The 18637-nt window shown below is 38.3% G+C and overlaps 1 protein-coding gene across 2 annotated transcripts in view; it reads right to left on the bottom strand.

The window, feature by feature from the left end:
- The window catches only part of LOC133542984 (src substrate protein p85-like), a 54299-nt gene extending 36785 nt beyond the window's left edge, over window positions 1-17514 (bottom strand). For both annotated transcript variants that reach the window (XM_061887300.1, XM_061887301.1), the window contains exons 1-5: window positions 17352-17514; window positions 6559-6667; window positions 6418-6491; window positions 6211-6340; window positions 906-1016 (exon numbers count right to left, since the gene is read on the bottom strand). In XM_061887300.1, coding sequence (XP_061743284.1) covers window positions 906-1016; window positions 6211-6340; window positions 6418-6491; window positions 6559-6642 — 399 coding nt within the window. In that variant the 5' untranslated portion in view covers window positions 6643-6667; window positions 17352-17514. The remainder of the gene's footprint in view (window positions 1-905; window positions 1017-6210; window positions 6341-6417; window positions 6492-6558; window positions 6668-17351) is intronic.
- Between the last annotated feature and the right edge of the window lie 1123 nt (window positions 17515-18637).

Genomic DNA, 18637 nt, shown 5'->3' with positions numbered 1-18637 from the left:
CCACTGTGTTACATCACCTTTTCTTTTAACAACACTCAATAAACGTTTGGGAACTGAGGAAACTAATTATTGAAGCTTTGAAAGTGGAATTCTTTCCCATTCTTGTATTATGTAGAGCTTCAGTCGTTCAACAGTCCGGGGTCTCCGCTGTCGTATTTTACGCTTCACAATGCGCCACACATTTTCGATGGGAGACAGGTCTGGACTGCAGGCGGGCCAGGAAAGTACACGCACTCTTTTTTTTACGAAGCCACGCTGTTGTAACACTTGTCTTGCTGAAATAAGCAGGGGCATCCATGATAACGTTGTTTGGATGACAACATATGTTGCGCCAAAACGTGTATGGACCATTCAGCAATAATGGTGCCTTCACAGATGTGTAAGTTGCCCCAGTCTTGGGTAACTTTGAACAACTGTATTGTTGATAGAGGTAAATTATTCATTATCAATATCGCTATTTCTATTGGTATTTGTAATTCTCCATTTGTAGTGTAATAATTCTCATTGTCATTGCTGGATTATTTATTTCACTGATTGCTTCTTTGCTATCATTTTTACCATCATATTTGTACATATCCTAATTGCTAATGTTGCTCTATTGTTGTCGTTTTTGTCTCTGTCTTATACCCCTTATGTCCCCAAAATTTCCCCCTTTGTCTTCCTTTTTTTTCTCTTTCTATCCCCTCCTTCTCTGGCCCGGCTGCACCAAATGCTAATATAAATACATTTAATAAAGTCAAATACATATAAGGCAACAAAAGAACTATCCCACACCTCTCTTTTGTAAAGTACATGTGTACAGCCGATATCAACAGTATGATTTGCCTGAGAAGCTGGACAGGACAAAATAAATAAATAAATAAATAAAAAAGAAAATGTTATAAGTGATCAGTAACAGGAAATACCTGGTCAACTCGGTCAGCTTGAACACCAAACTTTCCTCCGAAACCCTTGGAGTTATCAGTCTGGGAGCAGTGCTTCGATAACAAACTCTGGTAATCATGGCCAACAGCAGACTGTCAAAACACACACAGACAAATGAAATAATAGATCAAATACAGAATATTATGTTGTGATGCAGGAATGGTTAAAATAAAAGAAGGAAAGGGGAGAATGAAAATCCCAGCGAGCAGTTAGGAGTGACATTGGGGTGTCACATTTACACACAAACAAGAGTGCTCACTCATTACATTGACGTTGCAGTGGATAAACAGACAAGAGAAAAATAACTGAAAGGACGATGGTGCTTGGCACTCACACAATTAAATAGGCTTTGAAAAAACCCTCTAAAGCAGTGGTTCTCAAATGGGGGTACTTGAAGGTATGCCAAGGGGTACGTGAGATTTTTTTAAAATATTCTAAAAATAACAATTCAAAAATCTTTTTTAAACATATTTATTGAATAATACTTCAACAAAATATGAATGTGAGAATTTATAATCTGTGAAAAAAAAATGCAACAATGCAATATTCATTGTCGACAACTAGATTTTTTTGGGACATGTTCCATAAATATTGATGTTAAAGATTTCTTTTTTTGTGAAGAAATGTTTAGAATTAAGTTGATCTCTATTACAATCCCCAAAGAGGGCACTTTAAGTTGATGATTACTTCTATGTGTAGAAATCTTTATTTATAATTGAATCACCTGTTTATTTTTCAACAAGTTTTTAGTTACTTTTATATCTTTTTTTCCAAATAGTTCAAGAAAGACCACTACAAATGAGCAATATTTTGCACTGTAATACAATTTAATAAATCAGAAACTGATGACACAGTGCTGTATTTTACTTCTTTCTTAATCTCTTTTTTTTTCCAAAAATGCTTTGCTCTGATTAGGGGGTACTTGAATTAAAAAAATGTTCAGAGGAGGTACATCACTGTTAAAAGGTTGAGAACCACTGCTCTAAAGTAACAAAAAACAAAGACAAAACAATTGCTCTGAACGTTGGATTTAGTTTAGGTATGGCCATCTCTTATCTCTATTTGATTTTTGTCTCGATTCAATGGCAACAATCCAATACATTTAAGATGCATCAATGGCCATTGTGATTCTATTCCTCATGATTGACCGTAAATCCTGATCATGGTGCATGACGATTCAAATATGCAGAGTCGGCGCCGAGTCCATGTAACAATTTGAAATGATTCCCGTGTATTGCAATGCGTGGGACATTTTGCAAATAGCGTTTGTTTTTACAAGATGCCTGTTTCTCTTTTAACAGTATTACAAACCTGACATTTTGAATGTAGAGGTAAATGTGTATGATATCAGCCATTCTTACTTGGTTGTTGCTTACAAGAGCCTACCCACAATTCTTTGCGTCAACTAAAAGGAAGTTATAAAAGCAATTTGGGTAAATATTTGTTTTATACTGTACTGTATTTTGGTAAAATACATTAAAATCGAATTGAATCAATACGAGGTATAATCAACAGACCGTGAATTCAGCCCCGAAACCACAAAGATTAATGCAAATCGGTCATACCATCTAGGGCTGGGCGAGATATCGATATACTCGATATATCGCGGGTTTGTCTCTGTGCGATATAGAAAATGACTATATCGTGATATTCAAGTTTTCGTTCTCATGCAGTTGCTTTTAGCTGCGGGCATTACACTACAGGCGTTTCTCACTCTTTCTTGCCTCTGCTTCTCACAGACAGTAAGCGCACCTTCTTACGTACGTCACATACGTATACGCCCTCGCGGCCCAGAGAGGTAGCAGCATGGTAACTTTAGCTGTGGTACGAGTGGGTAATACGATAGAAAGATGGTGCTAATCTGGTATGAAAAAAATTGTCAACAACATAAGGAGATAACGTCTGCTGTAACCTCCCACAAAGCGATTTGATTTCCTATTATGCGGCTCATTTTTATTTGACAGTTATTGAAATATCATGCACAAAAGTGCACTTTATTTGTTTTAAAGTATTGGAGTGGCGTTCTGTACAAAAAGTGCACTTTGATTTAGTGTTGTTTTGATTTGACATCTTAGTGACATCATGCACAAAAGTGAACTAATGGCTTGTTTTAAAATGTCTCCGGCAATCTTGCACTTTCTCTTTTGAAATGACATGAATGTTTGTGCCACTGCTTAATAACTGTTTAATAAATACAGTATTGGACAATTGACTTAGTTGTGATTTCCCTCTCTGCATGAAAGTTTAAAATGAGCATACATTAATGCAGTATGAAGAAGAATGTTTTAATGTAGACACATAGAATCATCATACTGCTGTGATTATATGCAACAAGTGTTAATTTAAGGCTAACGCAAAAATATCGAGATATATATCGTGTATCGTGATATGACCTAAAAATATCGAGATATTAAAAAAAGGCCATATCGCCCAGCCCTAGCTGCAGGCTGCAGTTGTGTTTTGACTGCTGTGATGACCGCAATAAAGTGTGCATCTTGCAGTAAGGTATACAGTGCTGTTTTGTAGATCCCAATAAAAAGTGTTCACCTTACATCCATTTTTTTTGTTGCGGCCTGCCTTAAATGTAGACAACCACAAATTCATTTGGTGCTATAAGTGGCGTATGCAGCGGCGCACCAGGTCTGCCAGATAATACAGAGACATAGCAAGAAGTATAAGTGTTGCTAACTTAGCAATTTTGCATCTATATTTAGTAAGTGTTAAGACAGCTAGATGCTAGGAGTGCAACAGTAAATCTAGTAGTATTTTGCAGTACAGTGCCAAACCAAAATTCCACACAGTATGCATTAAAAGAGAAGGACAGGAAGTATTTATTGTCTTGTGCAATTACTTGGTTACCAAATACTAGCAATTGGGCAAAAAAATGTATCAAGATAATTTTTTTCATATCATCCAATTTTGATTATTATCCCAATTTTTTAATATTATTTTTAACCTGCCAGTTTCAAGCATCTGTACTAAAACATAAGCCTCTAAGAGCAAATAAGCATATTGAAATGAGGAAAATCTGAACTGTTGAGACTAATAACTAGGGGTGCAAAAATACATGTACGATACAGTTGGCTCTGTTCGGTTTATCAACTTGTGACGATACGCTCTGTGCTGAAAGCTCAGTGGAGCTGCGCTCGAATATACCGCCTTGGGCTGCTAAGTTGAGGGCAGATCAACTAGCAGCACCTCCAACATTCATTAAGACCAAAAAAAAAAGGTGTTAAAGGGGAACATTATCATCAGACCTATGTAAGCGTCAATATATACCTTGATGGTGCAGAAAAAAGACCATATATTTTTTTTAACCGATTTCCGAACTCTAAATTGGTGAATTTTGGCGAATTAAACGCCTTTCTGTTTATCGCTCTTTTGCGATGACGCCAGAACGTGACGTCTCCGAGGTAATAAAGCCGCCATTTTATTTTTCAACACATTGCAAACATTGGGTCTCAGCTCTGGTTTTTTCCGGTTTTTTGACTATTTTCTGGAACCTTGGAGAACATCATGCCTCGCCGGTGTGTTGTCGAAGAGTGTAACAACACTAACAGGGAGGGATTCAAGCTGCACCACTGGCCCAAAGATGCGAAAGTTGTCTGCCGCCAGACCCCCATTGAATGTGCCAGAGTGTCTCCACATTTTACCGGCGATGACAGACATGACACAGAGATGTATGGAAAACCTGCAGATGCATTTGCAACGACAAAGTCAATGAAATTACAGAGGTGAGTTTTGTTGATGTTGACTTATGTGCTAATCAGACATATTTGGTCGCGGCGTGACTGCCAGCTAATCGATGCTAACATGCTACGCTAACCGACGCTATCATGCTATTTACCGGCGGTGCTAAAGCAGACATGGCACAGAGATGTATGGATAACCAGCAGATGCATTTGCAACTATATTACGTTTCCTTCCACCCACATTTAATGCGAAAAAAACACTTACCAATCGAAGGATTTAAGTTGCTCCAGTGTCACGAGATGCGAAAGTCCTGATCGTTTGGTCCGCACATTTTACCGGCGATGCTAACGCAGCTATTCGGCCAAGCTATGGCTATGAATAGCGTCAATAGCTATTCGGTCAATAGCTTCAGTTTCTTCTTCAATACTTTCATACTCCAACCATCTGTTTCAATACATGCATAATCTGTTGAATCGCTTAAGCCGCTGAAATCCGAGTCTGAATCCGAGCTAATGTCGCTATATCTTGCTGTGCTATTCGCCATTGTTTGTTTACATTGGCAGCACTGTATGACGTCACAGGGAAATGGATAGTCGCATCGCAAATAGCTAAAATCAAGCACTTTAAAGCTTTTTTTAGCGATATTCCAGGACCGGTAAAATTTCTAAAAAAAAACTTCAAAAAATACAACAAGCCACTGGGAACTGATTTTTATTGTTTTTAACCCTTTTGAAATTGTAATAATGTTCCCCTTTAAGACTGAAGCCACATGCGAAGCTGTAGCTACTGTAGCTCGTTGCAACATGAATAATGCCTCAAATACATCTGAAATCAAATATCCTTCATCATCATTCAGATCTGGCATGTGGAACTATATTGATTTTCGTGGCGAGTATGACCCTGATGGTAAGCGTGTCGTGGACAAAAATATAACGGTATGTTGCACATGTAACACAACGATAAACTACAAGAGTTCAAATACAACAAACAGGACAACGCGTTTGCGACGACATCAACTTGATGCGGAAAAAGGTGGAACAAAACAAAAACAAGGAGCTACAACACAGGCTACAAACTTTACCAGGGACTTTTCGAGATCTATAAGGACATGATTCAAAGAGGGCAAAATAAATCATTGAGGTGATTGCTACTTTTATTGCTGTCGACATGCGCCCCTATTCTGTATGTCGGGTTTGCTGCGGACACTTGAGCCCTGTTACAAGATTCTTTCACAAAACTATTTCACAGGTACAGTAGTTTCTGCTTTGTATAACAAGACAAAAGCCCAATTAGAGACAACAGTGTCCGTAGCACCCGCTGTTACTCTGCTGCGAAGAATGCACCACAGAAGATGGGTGATTCATCAGATGGATTGTTTTAACAAGATGCTTGTTTCATAAAAAAACTTCAAGTAGAAAAATGCATGGAAATTTCTCTTTTTTCGTGTCGAGAAAATATCAAACTGTGACACTAAAATATTGAACCGAACCGTGAATTTTGTGTATCCCTACTAATAATCCATAATGATCCATGTTTTAAAAATTCAAAAATGAACATGCTTCATGGCCTATTATGTCACATTGTTTCCTGTACCTTGTCCATGCGGTCCTGCTGCACTCCAAATTTTCCTCCATATCCATGTGAGGCCTTAGGCATGTTGTCCAATTCCTTCTGCTTCATGCTGGTATGCTCTGTTGACACTGTTTCACGGAGGCGGTGGATACTATTCCAAATAAGTAAAGTCAAGGACACTTGAGACCTTTGCATTCGAAACAGCCAAAGAAATATCTGTGTTCTCACTTTATGTGCTCCTGATGTCCTGAACCAGCCACTGTCTTGGCACCCCAGCGTTGCTCCTTTTCAGATACATCGTTCTAGAAATCCGGGAGAAAAAAATTACCATTTTTTGGCAAGTAAAAGACGTGACCGCAGATAAAGTACCTCAAAGTCAGGGTCAGTCTCCCAGTCATCACCACCTTCATCTACAGCCACTTTTATTGACTGTCCTGCTGCTGCCTTCCACATCTTTAGTGAGCCTTTGCCAAAAACGCTGGAACAAAAAAAAAATGTACTGTTGCAGTTGCACCATAGATTTTTATCACAAACACAAGACTGCTGAAATTAAATGTTGTGATGATGTAAGCAGGAAGTATGCACTTATCTGAAGTAGATATGGGCCTGTAATTTGTTTTAAGGTCTGTATTACAAACCCTGTTTCCATATGAGTTGGGAAATTGTGTTAGATGTAAATATATACAGAATACAATGATTTGCAAATCCTTTTTAACCCATATACAATTGAATGCACTACTAAGAAAAGATATTTGATGTTCAAACTCAAACTTCATTTTTTTTTTTGCAAATAATAATTAACTTAGAATGTCATGGCTGCAACACGTGCCAAAGTAGTTGGGAAAGGGCATGTTCACCACTGTGCTACGTCACCTTTTCTTTTAACAACACTCAATAAACGTTTGGGAACTGAGGAAACTAATTGTTGAAGCTTTGAAAGTGGAATTCTTTCCCATTCTTGTTTCATGTAGAGCTTCAGTCCTTCAACAGTCCGGGGTCTCCGCTGTCGTATTTTACGCTTCATAATGCGCCACACATTTTCGATGGGAGACAGGTCTGGACTGCAGGCGGGCCAGGAAAGTACCTGCACACTTTTTTTTACAAAGCCACGCTGTTGTAACACGTGCTGAATGCGGTTTGGCATTGTCTGGCTGAAATAAGCAGGGGCATCCATGAAATAGACGGCGCTTAGATGGCAGCATATGTTGTTCCAAAACCTGTATGTACCTTTCAGCATTAATGGTGCCTTAACAGATGTGTAAGTTACCAAAGCCTTGGGCACTAATGCACCCCAATACCATCACAGATGCTGGCTTTTGAACTTTCGATAAGTCTGGATGGTTCACTTCCCCTTCGGTCCGGATGACACGATGTCGAATATTTCCAAAAACAATTTGAAATGTCAAACCACAGAACACTTTTCCACTTTGCATCAGTCCATCGTAGATGATCTCGAGCCCAGAGAAACCGGCGGCGTTTCTGGATGTTGTTGATAAATGGCTTTCGCTTTGCATAGTAGAGCTTTAACTTGCACTTACAGATGTCGCAACGAACTGTATTTAGTGACAGTGGTTTTCTGAATTGTTCCTGAGCCCATGTGGTGATATCCTTTAGAGATTGATGTCGGTTTTTGATACAGTGCCGTCTGAGGGATCGAAGGTCACGGTCATTCAACGTTGGTTTCCGGCCATGCCGCTTACATGGAGTGATTTCTCCAGATTCTCTGAACCCTTTGAGGAAATTATGGACCGTAGATGTTGAAATCCCTAAATTTCTTGCAATTGCATTTTGAGAAACATTGTTCTTAAACTGTTTGACTATTTGCTCACGCAGTTGTGGACAAAGGGGTGTACCTCGCCCCATCCTTTCTTGTGAAAGACTGAGCATTTTTTGGGAAGCTGTTTTTATACCCAATCATGGCACCCACCTGTTCCCAATTAGCCTGCACACCTGTGGGATGCTCCAAATAAGTGTTTGATGAGCATTCCTAAACTTTATCGGTATTTATGGCCACCTTTCCCAACTTCTTTGTCACGTGTTGCAGGCTGTAAATTTTAAAGTTAATGATTATTTGCACAAAAAAAAATGTTTATCTGTTTGAACGTCAAATATGTTGTCTTTGTAGCATATTCAACTGAATGAGGGCTGAAAATGATTTGCAAATCATTGTATTCAGAATCAGAATCAGCTTTATTGTCATTACGCAGGGTAACGAGATTGAGGCCATTCCATACAGTGGGATGTGTGCATGCAAGAAAACAATGTGTAAATATATAAAAATATAAAAAATATAGAAGTGTAAAGAAAGGTGTAGAAGACAACAGTGTACACTCTAGACCAGGGGTCACCAACGTGGTGCCCTCGGGCACCATGTAGCCTGTAAGGACCAGATGAGTCGCCCGCTGGCCTGTTCTAAAAATAGCTCAAATAGCAGCACTTACCAGTGAGCTGCCTTTATTTTTTAAATTTTATTTATTTACTAGCAAACTGATCTCGCTTTGCTCGACATTTTTAATTCTAAGAGGGACAAAACTCAAAATCCAAGAAAATATTTTAAAAACTTAGTCTTCACCTGTTTAAATAAATTCATTTATTTTTTTACTTTGCCTCATATAACTTTCAAAAAGACAATTTTAGAGAAAAAATACAACCTTAAAAATCCTTTTAGAATTTTTAAACACATATGCCTTTTTACCTTTTAAATTCCTTCCTCTTCTTTCCTGACAATTTAAATCAATGTTCAAGTTAATTTGTTTTTTATTGTAAAGAATAATACATAAATTATAATTTAATTCTTCATTTTAGTTTCTATTTTTTCGCAGAATAATATTTGTGAAATATTTCTTCAAACTTATTATGACTAAATTTCCAAAAAATTATTCTGGCAAATCTAGAAAATCTGTAGAATCAAATTTAAATCTTATTTCAAAGTCCTTTGAATTTCTTTTAAAATATTTGTCCTGGAAAATCTAGAATAAATAATTATTTGGCTTTGTTAGAAATATAGCTTGGTCCAATTTGTTATATATTCTAACAAAATGCAGATTGGATTTTAACTTATTTAAAACATGTCATCGAAATGTATCTTAATCAGGAAAAGTAACTAATGATGTTCCATAAATTATTTTTAAAAATTTTTCAAAAAAATTCAAATTAGCTACTTTTTGTGTTCTTTTTTACGGTTGAATTTTGAATTTTAAATAGTCAAAATTGAAGATAAAAAATGTTTCAAAATTGTATTTTCATTTTTTTTCCTGTTTTCTCCTCTTTTAAACCGTTCAATTAAGTGTTTTTTTCATCATTTATTCCCTACAAAAAAACCTTTCGTAAAAGGAAAAAAAATGTACGACGGAATGACAGACAGAAATACCCATTTATATATATATATTTATATATATATAGATTTATTTATTAAAAGGTAAATTGAGCAAATTGGTTATTTCTGGCAATATATTTAAGTGTGTATCAAACTGGTAGCCCTACGCATTAATCAGTACCAAAGAAGTAGCTCTTGGTTTCAAAAAGGTTGGTGACCCCTGCTCTAGACTCTCTGTACAATGTACACTCTGTACACTCTGTGCAAATGTACACCCTATACACTTTTTACAAATGTACACTCTATACAGTGAGTGAAATGAATATATACATGAATATCTACATGAAAAAAACCGTCTGGTTGGTGGAATGGGTTATTGCACCGAAGAGAAGGCAGCTATGAGGGTATTCTGTTTATATTTACATCTAACACAATTTCCCAACTCATATGGAAACGGGGTTTGTATAAGGTGACAGTTTCAAAACGAAAAAAATGTTTGATAAGTAGAAGCGTAAGTTGGAAATCCTTTAGGTGGTGTGTGGCTGCAGCAGCAATATCAGGAGCCCACCAGCTGCGCACAGCTCTGCAGGCTGACGACAGATGAAGGAGCTAGTCCCCTAAACCTGAACTTTTTCCTGCATTTAAAAATGAGCGGTTTGAGAATGTTTCGCCCTCCGTAAAAATAAAGACTGTAATGGTGGAGGAAGAAGAAAATGTATGCTAAGATGGCAAACACTAATGTGACGCGAAGAATAGAAGCACAGGCATAACGTTATGTTATGCTCTTACGCTAAAATAAAGTTAAAATCGAGGCACAGTTTTGCTCAATTTGTAGTGGAAACATTATGTAGACTTGCGACTAATATTGTATGAGTGAAAGGTGGGGGAAATCGATTTTTACCGTATTTTTCGGACTATAAGTCGCAGTTTTTTTCATAGTTTGGCCGAGGGTGCGACTTATGTGTGAAATTATTAACACATTACCGTAAAATATCAAATAATATTATTCAGCTCATTCACGTAAGAGACTAGACGTATAAGATTTCAAGGGATTTAGCAATTAGGAGTGACAGATTGTTTGGTAAATGTATAGCATGTTCTATATGTTATAGTTATTTGAATGACTCTTACCATAATATGTTACGTTAACATACCAGGCACCTTCTCAGTTGGTTATTTATGCGTCATATAACGTACACTTATTCAGTCTGTTGTTCACTATTCTTTATTTCTTTTAAATTGCCTTTCAAATGTCTATTCTTGGTGTTGGGTTTTATCAAATAAATTTCCCCCAAAAAATGCGACTTATACTCCAGCGCGACTTATATATGTTTTTTCCCTTCTTTATTTCGGCAGGTGCGACTTATGCTTCGGAGCGACTTATACTCCGAAAATACAGTAGATGCATCACAATTTGATGGTAAATTGTAAAACTGATTAGTAACAAGCTCCTTTATTATCGGGTACTTTTGTTTTTCTCACATTTCCATTAATTTATTATATGTAATGGGAATTGCTTCAACTGTTTTTCATTACCAATTCACTGTTTTTAAAAGTTGCAAGTGATGAATACTTAGTGAATGGAAAACAAATGGAAAACTGCATCATAATAAATAAAATAAAGATGTCATAATAATTAATTAATTAATCGAATCATAGCTCCTGAATCGTAATTGTAATCAAATCGCGAAGTGCCCAAAGATTCCAACCTCTAGTACATGGCTCGCCGAGAAACCCCTTTTGTGAACAAAGTGTCCTCTTTTTGAACGTGCAGTGAAAGATGTAAATGAACAAACAAATACAAGCGGATAAGACAAAAAAGTGTTGCCTTTTTGTTCAGTAGAAATGGAAAACGTGCCTGCAAATTGGAACTATAAAAGATGTAAAAGGAAAATTTAATTGCAAAAAAATAAATACTTTTAAGTTGTAGTTTCCCAAAAAGAAACACAAAAAAACAGGGGTGTCAAACGTGCACCATGGGTACCATGTTTCTATTGACTTCCAAGGTACTCATACTATATTTCCATCCATCCATTTTCTACAGCTCGGGGTTACGGGGGTGCTGGAGCCTATCCCAGCTGCATTCTTGTGATGGGACATATTCATACTTGCCAACCCTCCCGGATTTTCCGGGAGACTCCCGAAATTCAGCGCCTCTCCTGAAAACCTCCCGGAAGAAATTTTCTCCTGAAAACCTACCTAAATTTAGCCGGAGGTGGAGGCCACGCCCCCTCCAGCTCCATGCAGACTTGAGTGGGGACAGCCTGTTTTCACATCCGCTTTTCCACTATATAAACAGCTTGCCTGCCCAATCACGTCACAACATCTACGGATTTTAATAAAAAACTGCACACACAAGGTGACGAAGCAGAAGAACGAGGAAATAACAGCCATGGCGACGCCGTTGACGAGCAAAATGAACAAATACGCTTGCAAGTTCCAAAACGAATGGAAACAAGAATTTCAGTTTATCCAGGAGAGTTCAAAGGGGAAGGGGTATGTTGCCTGTAAATTTTGTAGAACAGACTTCTCCATTGAACACGGTGGCCGAACGGATATACTCAGTCATGAACGGTCAGCGAAGCCCAAAGCGTCGGCAGCACAGCATCGTACACAACCCAGGATTACGGGCCACCTCGCAAAATGGAGACCCGATGGTGTAACTTATGCTGAGACAAAGATGGCTCTGCCAATAGATGGAAGCAACATCCCGTTCTCCTTTGCGGATGTCTACAACAAATCCGTGAAGGATATTTTCCCGGATTCGGAGATCGCTCGCCAGTACGCAAATGGCAGAACAAAGGTTACTCAAATAGTGAAAGGTAAGTGTTGTTTTTTTATAACCAGCGAGCACAGTACAGTTAGTAGAACAACTGTGTTTTTATTACTGTGTATTAGATAGGTGCCGTCAGAAATTCAACTATTTCTTTTATTTATATATAATAAAATAAATATATATAGCTAGAATTCACTGAAAGTCAAGTATTTCATATATATGTATATATACACCGTATTGGCATACAGTATGCGCCTGCCTTGAATTATTGCCGGGTCAAACTCGCTTCACAAAATAATTTGCGCATGCTTAGTATTACCGCCTAGTCGTACTCGTGACGTCACGAGTGACACGTCCCTGTCATGATTTTCAAAATTGAGGAGGCTGATTTCAATACCGGCTATTTGAAATCGCAAAAAGGGAAGAAGAGTAAGAGCTATTCAGTAGGATTTAAGGTACAAGCTTACATCACACTCAAATTTTTACTGCATGCCTTTGGTAAGTGCCGGAGTGAGAAGAGGTTTTAAAATAATTAGCGCATGCTTACTTTTACCGCATGCCTTTGGTAAGCGCAGGAGTGAGAAGATGTTTTAAATTAATTAGCGCCCCGGCGGCAATTCAAAGAAATACGGTATATGAAATATATATGAAATATTTGAGTTGGTGAATTAACCACACCCCCAACCACGCCCCCACTCCCCACCTCCCGAAATCAGAGGTCTCAAGGTTGGCAAGTATGGATATATTAAAGGAAAAACACATTTTTGGTCAAGTGTTTAGTATTTAAAACATAAGCTACATAGAATTAGTTTTCCGCATTTTTAATGCACAACATGTATTAAACCGGTCCTATACATTTTTCAATGTTCCTGTCCTGAATGCATTTTATTTTACTGCAAATGCACCAACCATAAAGGCCTACTGAAACCCACTACTACCGACCACGCAGTCTGATATGATGAAATATTAACATTGCAACACATGCCCATACGGCCGGTTTAGTTTACTAAATTACAATTTTAAATTTCCCGCAGAGTTTCATGTTGAAAACGTAGCGAAATGATGACGCGTGCGCGTGACGTCTCGGCTTGGAGGGGACATATTAGTCGTCTCTTTTCATCGCGCAATTACACAGTATTCTGGACATCTGTGTTGCTGAATCTTTTGCAATTTGTTCAATTAATAATAGAGAAGTCAAAGTAGAAAGATGGAGGTGGGAAGCTTTAGCCTTTAGCCACACAAACACACGGTGTTTCCTTGTTTAAAATACCCGGAGGTGAAGCTTTAGTATGGATCAGAGCGGTCAAGCGAACATGGATCCCGACTACATGGCGACCGGCAGTTTTCGTTGAGAAAATTGTGGAAATAAGTCGCCTCTTACCGGAGATCAGCGGAGCTTCTGTCGTGCTGAAGCTGCCGTGGCTAATTCCCTCAGGGACTAGCGTCAAGACACCCGTGGACACACCCCTCCGACTATCAGGTCCTATTTAACTCACTAAAACACTAGCAACACAATAGAAAGATAAGGGAATTCCCAGAATTATCCTAGTAAATGTGTCTAAAAACATTTGAATCGCTCCCAATGTAATCGTCTTTTTTTTTTTTCTTTCTAGTCCGTCACTTTTAAATTTCCTCATCCACGAATCTTTCATCCTCGCTCAAATTAATGGGGAAATTGTCGTTTTCTCGGTCCGAAAAGCTCTTGCTGCTGGAGGCTCACATTATAAACAATGTGAGGATGTGAAGAGACCTACAATCAGTGACGTCACACGCACATCTTCCGGTAAAGGCAAGGCTTTTTTATTAGCGACCAAAAGCTGCAAACTTTATCATGGATGTTCTCTACTAAATCCTTTCAGCAAAAATATGGCAATATCGCAAAATGATCAAGTATGACACATAGAATGGACCTGCTATCCCCGTTTAAATAAGAAAATCTCATTTCAGTAGGTCTTTAAAGGCCTACTGAAATGAGATTTATCATTTTGCGATATTGTCATATTTTTGCTGAAAGGATTTAGTAGAGAACATCCACGATAAAGTTTGCAACTTTTGGTGTTAAGAGAAAAGCCCTGCCTCTACCGGAAGTCGCAGACGAGGACGTCACACTTGTGGGGGCTCCTCACATCCTCACATTGTTTTTAATGGGAGCCTCCAACAAAAAGTGCTATTCGGACCGAGAAAACGACAATTTCCCCATTAATTTGAGCGAGGATGAAAGATTTGTGTTTGAGGATATTGATAGCGACTTATTGACGCAAAGGTAAAAAAAAAAAAAACGCAATTGCATTGGGACGGATTCCGATGTTTTAGAGAAATTTACTAGGATAATTCTGGGAAATCCCTTATCTTTCTATTGTGTTGGTAGTGTTTTAGTGAGATAAATAGTACCTGATAGACGGAGGTGTACGTCCACGGGTGTCTTGACGCCAATGTCTCAGGGAAGTCGACGGCAGCTTTATGGACCGCACAAGCTCAACTTTTCTCCGGTAAGAAGCGACTTTTTACCACAATTTTCTCACCGAAAACTGCTGGTTGACATTCCGTCGTGATTCATGTTTGCTTGACCGTGCTCTGATCCATACTTAAGTTTCACCTCCAGGAATTTTAAACAAGGAATCACAGTGTGTTTGTGTGGCTAAAGGCTAAAGCTTCCCAACTAAATCTTTCTACTGTGACTTCTCCAATATTAATTGAACAAATTGCAAAAGATTCAGCAACACAGATCTCCAAAATACTGTGTAATCATGCCGTTAAAGCAGACGACTTTTAGCTGTGTGTGTGTGCAGCGCTCATATTTCCTTAAAACCCGTGACGTCTTGCGTACACGTCATCATTACACAACGTTTTCAAGACGAAACTCCCGGAAAATTTAAAATTGTAATTTAGTAAACTAAAAAGGCCGTATTGGCATGTGTTGCAATGTTATTATTTCATCATTGATATATATGGGCGGTATAGCTCGGTTGGTAGAGAGGCCGTGCCAGAAACTTGGGGGTTGCAGGTTCGATTCCCGCTTCCGCCATCCTAGTCAGTGCCGTTGTGTCCTTGGGCAAGACACTTTACCCACCTGCTCCCAGTGCCACCCACACTGGCTTAAATGTAACTTAGATATTGGGTGTCACTATGTAAAGCGCTTTGAGACACTAGAGCAGGGGTAGGGAACCTATGGCTCTAGAGCCAGATGTGGCTCTTTTGATGACTGCATCTGGCTCTCTGATAAATCTGAGCTGACGTTGCTTAACATGATAAGTAATGAATAATTCCACTTGTAATCACAGTGTTAAAAATAATGTTAAAATTATAAAACATTCTCATGCATTTTTAATCCACCCATCCGTTTTCTACCGCACCTGTTCAAGAAGTTGTGTTAATGGTAAGAAGTTATTTTTTTTATTATTGGTTAGTGTGGGGCTTGCCCTCCTGGGGGTTCTTCAGACCCCCAAGCACTGACATGAGAGCCTGTTTCGGGATTACAATATTGTTTTATTTTTCAATAAGTCTCTCAGTTGCTTTCCAGCAATAGTATTTCCAGCTCAAACCCAGTCTCTCCTCCTGGCTACTGCTTATAAGAGAGCGACAGGTGATTAGATAACAAGGCCCAGGTGGGCCATTTACGCACCAGTCGCTGCAGGCCCGCAGGCCACGCCCCTCCACAGTTAGCTTCAGAATAACAATGTTATTACAAAGAATAAGAGACCTGTTATACTCTAGAAATGTTGGTCTTACTTAAAATAGTACGTGTTTAGTTGTGTTCAGTGTTAAAAAAAATGTATATGGCTCTTACGGAAATATATTTTAAAATATTTGGCTTTTTGGCTCTCTCAGCCAAAAAGGTTCCCCACCCCTGCACTAGAGAAAAGCGCTATATAAAAATAATTCACTAATTCACTATAAACTATCAGACTGCGTGGTGGGGAGTAGTGGGTTTCATCCATCCATTTCCTACCGCTTTTTCCCTTTTTTGGGGTCGCGGGGGGCGCTGGCGCCTATCTCAGCTACAATCGGGCGGAAGGCGGGGTACACCCTGGACAAGTCGCCACCTCATCGCAGGGCCAACACAGATAGACAGACAACATTCACACTCACATTCACACACTAGGGCCAATTTAGTGTTGCCAATCAACCTATACGCAGGTGAATGTCTTTGGAGGCGGGAGGAAGCCGGAGTACCCGGAGGGAACCCATGCATTCACGGGGAGAACATGCAAACTCCACACAGAAAGATCCCGAGCCTGGATTTGAACCCAGGACTGCAGGACCTTCGTATTGTGAGGCAGACGCACTAACCCCTCTGCCACCGTGAAGCCCTAGTGGGTTTCAGTAGGCCTTTAAAACATAAGCTTCATTGGTTTAGTTTTCAGCATTTTTAATGCACAACATGTTTGAAACCGGTCCCATTCTTTTTTCAATGTTCCTGTCCTGAATGCGTTTTATTTTACTGCAAATGCACCAACCTTAACACCCTTATTGAGTGGTTAAACTCCAGAAAAAAAGGTCTCATCTCAAAAGCAGATAAGAATCCAGGAAGCAAATGTGAGTTAGCTACATAAGAAGCCAAATTCACAGCACAACCACACCCATTAGCAAATGACAAACAAACATTCAACACTTGTCATGTGTCTGACCCAATTTGGAATTACTTGAATCCTCAGTTTTGGAAGAAATATTGGCAATTTTGAAGTGCAATTATTTAATTGTGACGACGCAAATGGGTTGCTTCACCTGGCAGGAAGTGTGGGCCAGGTAGTTTGGAGCTGAGCTAAGCCACAGCCGTGATATAAACGCTGATTCAACGACAACACGCCGCTAAGTCTCTAGATGTGCGATAGGCAATAACAACATAATAGTTCGGAGTTATAGTATGTCGACACACATAAGGAGGAGTTATTTGAGTTGCCTAGCAGCGTTACAATGCGGTTTAATGAGCTAAGAGCTGCGGTGTTTCCTGCCCGACTTTTCCACTGAGCTAGCTGGCCGTGCTATCTCGCTCCTGGGGGGACTGTGCCGACGAAGACTCAGACACGCTAATTGAATATTTTCCAATCACAGGAAGAACTCGACACTCACCGTCCACAATAAATTGAGCCTCGTCCAAAGTCCTGTCAGTGAAATATGTCCCGGGGAATGAACAGCGTGTTGACAGCCTGGTCTGAGATGGAGAGGAGGGCGACTGGGATCTTCTTCCTGTTCTCCCACAATCCCGAGTACGGACGTGGTGACGTCAATGCATTTTTGTTCAGAACGCAGATTTTATTATTGCATTATATTATTATTTAAGTATCGATAACTGCATTCATATAAAACTTGTACTTTACGAATATGATAACGAAATCTTTATACTTATAACAATGGTGGAACGTTTTGGATACAAAATATATTCCTCCCACTTCCAAAGACATGCCCCTGGGGATAGGTTGATTGGCAATACTAAATTGGCCCTAGTGTGTGAATGTTGTCTGTCTATCTGTGTTGGCCCTGCGATGAGGTGGCGACTTGTCCAGGGTGTACGCCGCCTTCCGCCCGATTGTAGCTGAGATAGGCGCCAGCGACCCCAAAAGGGAATAAGCGGTAGGAAATGTGTGTATATATATATATATATATATATATATATATATATATATATGTATATATGTGTGTGTGTGCATATACATATATACTGTATACATATATATATATATATATATATATATATATATATATGTATATATGTGTGTGTGTGTGCATATACATATATACTGTATACATATATATATATATATATATATATATACATATATATATATGTGTGTGTGCATATACATATACATATATACTGTATATATATATATACATACATAGAAAACTAAATATATGTGTGTGTGTATATATATATATATATATATATATATTTATAAATAAATAAATATATATATATATATTTAAATAAATATATGTATATACATATATATATACAAATATATACATATATATATATATATATATATATACATATATATATATATATATATACATATATATATATATATACATACATATATATATGTAGGTGTGGGAAAAATCACAAGACTACTTCATCTCTACAGAACTGTTTCATGAGGGGTTCCCTCAATCATCAGGAGATTTTATCTAAAGTTAAAGTTCAGTGACAGATTTTATCTCCTGATGATTGAGGGAACCCCTCATGAAACAGTTCTGTAGAGATGAAGTAGTCTTGTGATTTTTCCCACACCTACATATTGCGCTCTACCACGGTATCGAGCACTATTCTCTGGATAATCCAATCAAGATATACATATATATATATATATATATATATATATATATATATATATATATATATATTGAATTGAAGT

Source organism: Nerophis ophidion, linkage group LG25 (genome assembly GCF_033978795.1).
Source record: "Nerophis ophidion isolate RoL-2023_Sa linkage group LG25, RoL_Noph_v1.0, whole genome shotgun sequence".
NCBI lineage: Eukaryota > Metazoa > Chordata > Actinopteri > Syngnathiformes > Syngnathidae > Nerophis > Nerophis ophidion.
Note: the sequence above shows the minus strand (reverse complement) of the source record. Positions and strands in the feature narration are given on the sequence as shown.